Raw genomic sequence first — 1,356 nt, 5'->3', positions numbered from 1 at the left:
TTCATAATGATATTTCCCCCCATTTTAAATTCTTATTATCCAATGTAAGGTTAGATTTTTGGGAATTTGTTTAATAAAAGATCAAAAGGATTAACAATGCAGATTAATTTTCACAGCCTTCTTTGATCATATTTACCAATGCCGATATTTTTGGCCATGACTGTGTATATATATATATATTTATTATACACACACATATACATACACATACACACACACAAAACAAGTAGATAGAATACAAAAAATAGAAGGATAGTGTTTTTTTGTTTGTTTTTTTAAATAAAAAAAGAAGATAAATAGATCAAGTAAAATTAAAATAGAATAGAAAGTGCTAGAGTTAGAGGGTCAAAAAGATGGAACAGACAAATGGGAATAGACAGCAGTTTGATAGAGCTTTACATAACCTTACGAAACCTCTCTTGATTTTGTACGTTTTTACATAATTATTAAATGGAGTAACGATGTCCTGAAGAAATGTTCTGAGAAACCTTTCTAATGTGAAATATAAAAAATTGAAATAAAAATCAGCAAAGATGTATTTATAGACAAACAACCTGTAAAAAAACATCAGATTACATTGACTGCATCAGCAACTAATTAACAGGTATCATTTTACTAAATGCAGATTCTCACCTGAATGACACTGCCGTATTTTACCACATCCCCATGGACCTTTTTGTTCTCGGCCTCATTCTGTTTTTGTTCCAAATTAGCTGCATGCTTTGGTATGAAAAAATAAATAAATAAATAACCAAACAAACAAATGAGCAACAAAGAACTGCAAGCAGCTCAAATGTCAATCATCATATGAAATGTGTCCCAGCAAACATATTAAAAACCTCAGATTCCTCTTTGCTCACAGCTGTCATTAAAAACCAAAGGTGGATTCTGTTGATGATCTAAATTCAATAGAATTGTTTGTGACTTACTTGCAATTTCTGAAGAAGCACCATGTCTCCAATCTTATCCTTCTCATGTTTTGCCTGTTTAGCCTTCCAGAACTGTTTTTGGGCAGAATATCGGTTCATGGGATAAACCTTAAAGAGGCAGTCTAGATTTCAAAAAAAAATTGTATCAGCTGTTTGTGTGTCTGTTTTTGGAAAATGTGATTAAATTTATAAATTAATTTAAAAAAACATTGTAGACACTGTTCTTGTGAGACCACATTTTGGGAAATACTGAATTTTGAGAAAGAATAAAATTAATATTTAAAATTTGCTTTGGACTTTCACAGGAAAAAAATATTTTTGCATTTGCTCACATTTGATCTCAACTAAACTTTTGTATCATCTGCAGATCAGACCTGACCTTAATGGTTTTTGGGGGGGGGGGGGGGGGGGGGGTGGGGGTTGGGTT

At 32.0% G+C, this 1,356-nt stretch overlaps 1 protein-coding gene across 1 annotated transcript in view; it reads right to left on the bottom strand.

The window, feature by feature from the left end:
- Nucleotides 1-615: 615 nt before the first annotated feature.
- LOC107585918 (inositol 1,4,5-trisphosphate receptor type 3-like) overlaps nucleotides 616-1,356 on the bottom strand; it is a 2,719-nt gene continuing 1,978 nt past the window's right edge. Inside the window, exons 3-4 of the mRNA XM_016273099.1 lie at nucleotides 930-1,051; nucleotides 616-720 (exon numbers count right to left, since the gene is read on the bottom strand). Coding sequence (XP_016128585.1) covers nucleotides 616-720; nucleotides 930-1,051 — 227 coding nt within the window. The remainder of the gene's footprint in view (nucleotides 721-929; nucleotides 1,052-1,356) is intronic.

This window comes from Sinocyclocheilus grahami, unplaced genomic scaffold (assembly GCF_001515645.1).
Source record: "Sinocyclocheilus grahami isolate Dianchi unplaced genomic scaffold, SAMN03320097.WGS_v1.1 scaffold75.1, whole genome shotgun sequence".
Lineage (NCBI taxonomy): Eukaryota > Metazoa > Chordata > Actinopteri > Cypriniformes > Cyprinidae > Sinocyclocheilus > Sinocyclocheilus grahami.
This window is presented reverse-complemented; position numbering and strand designations above follow the sequence as displayed.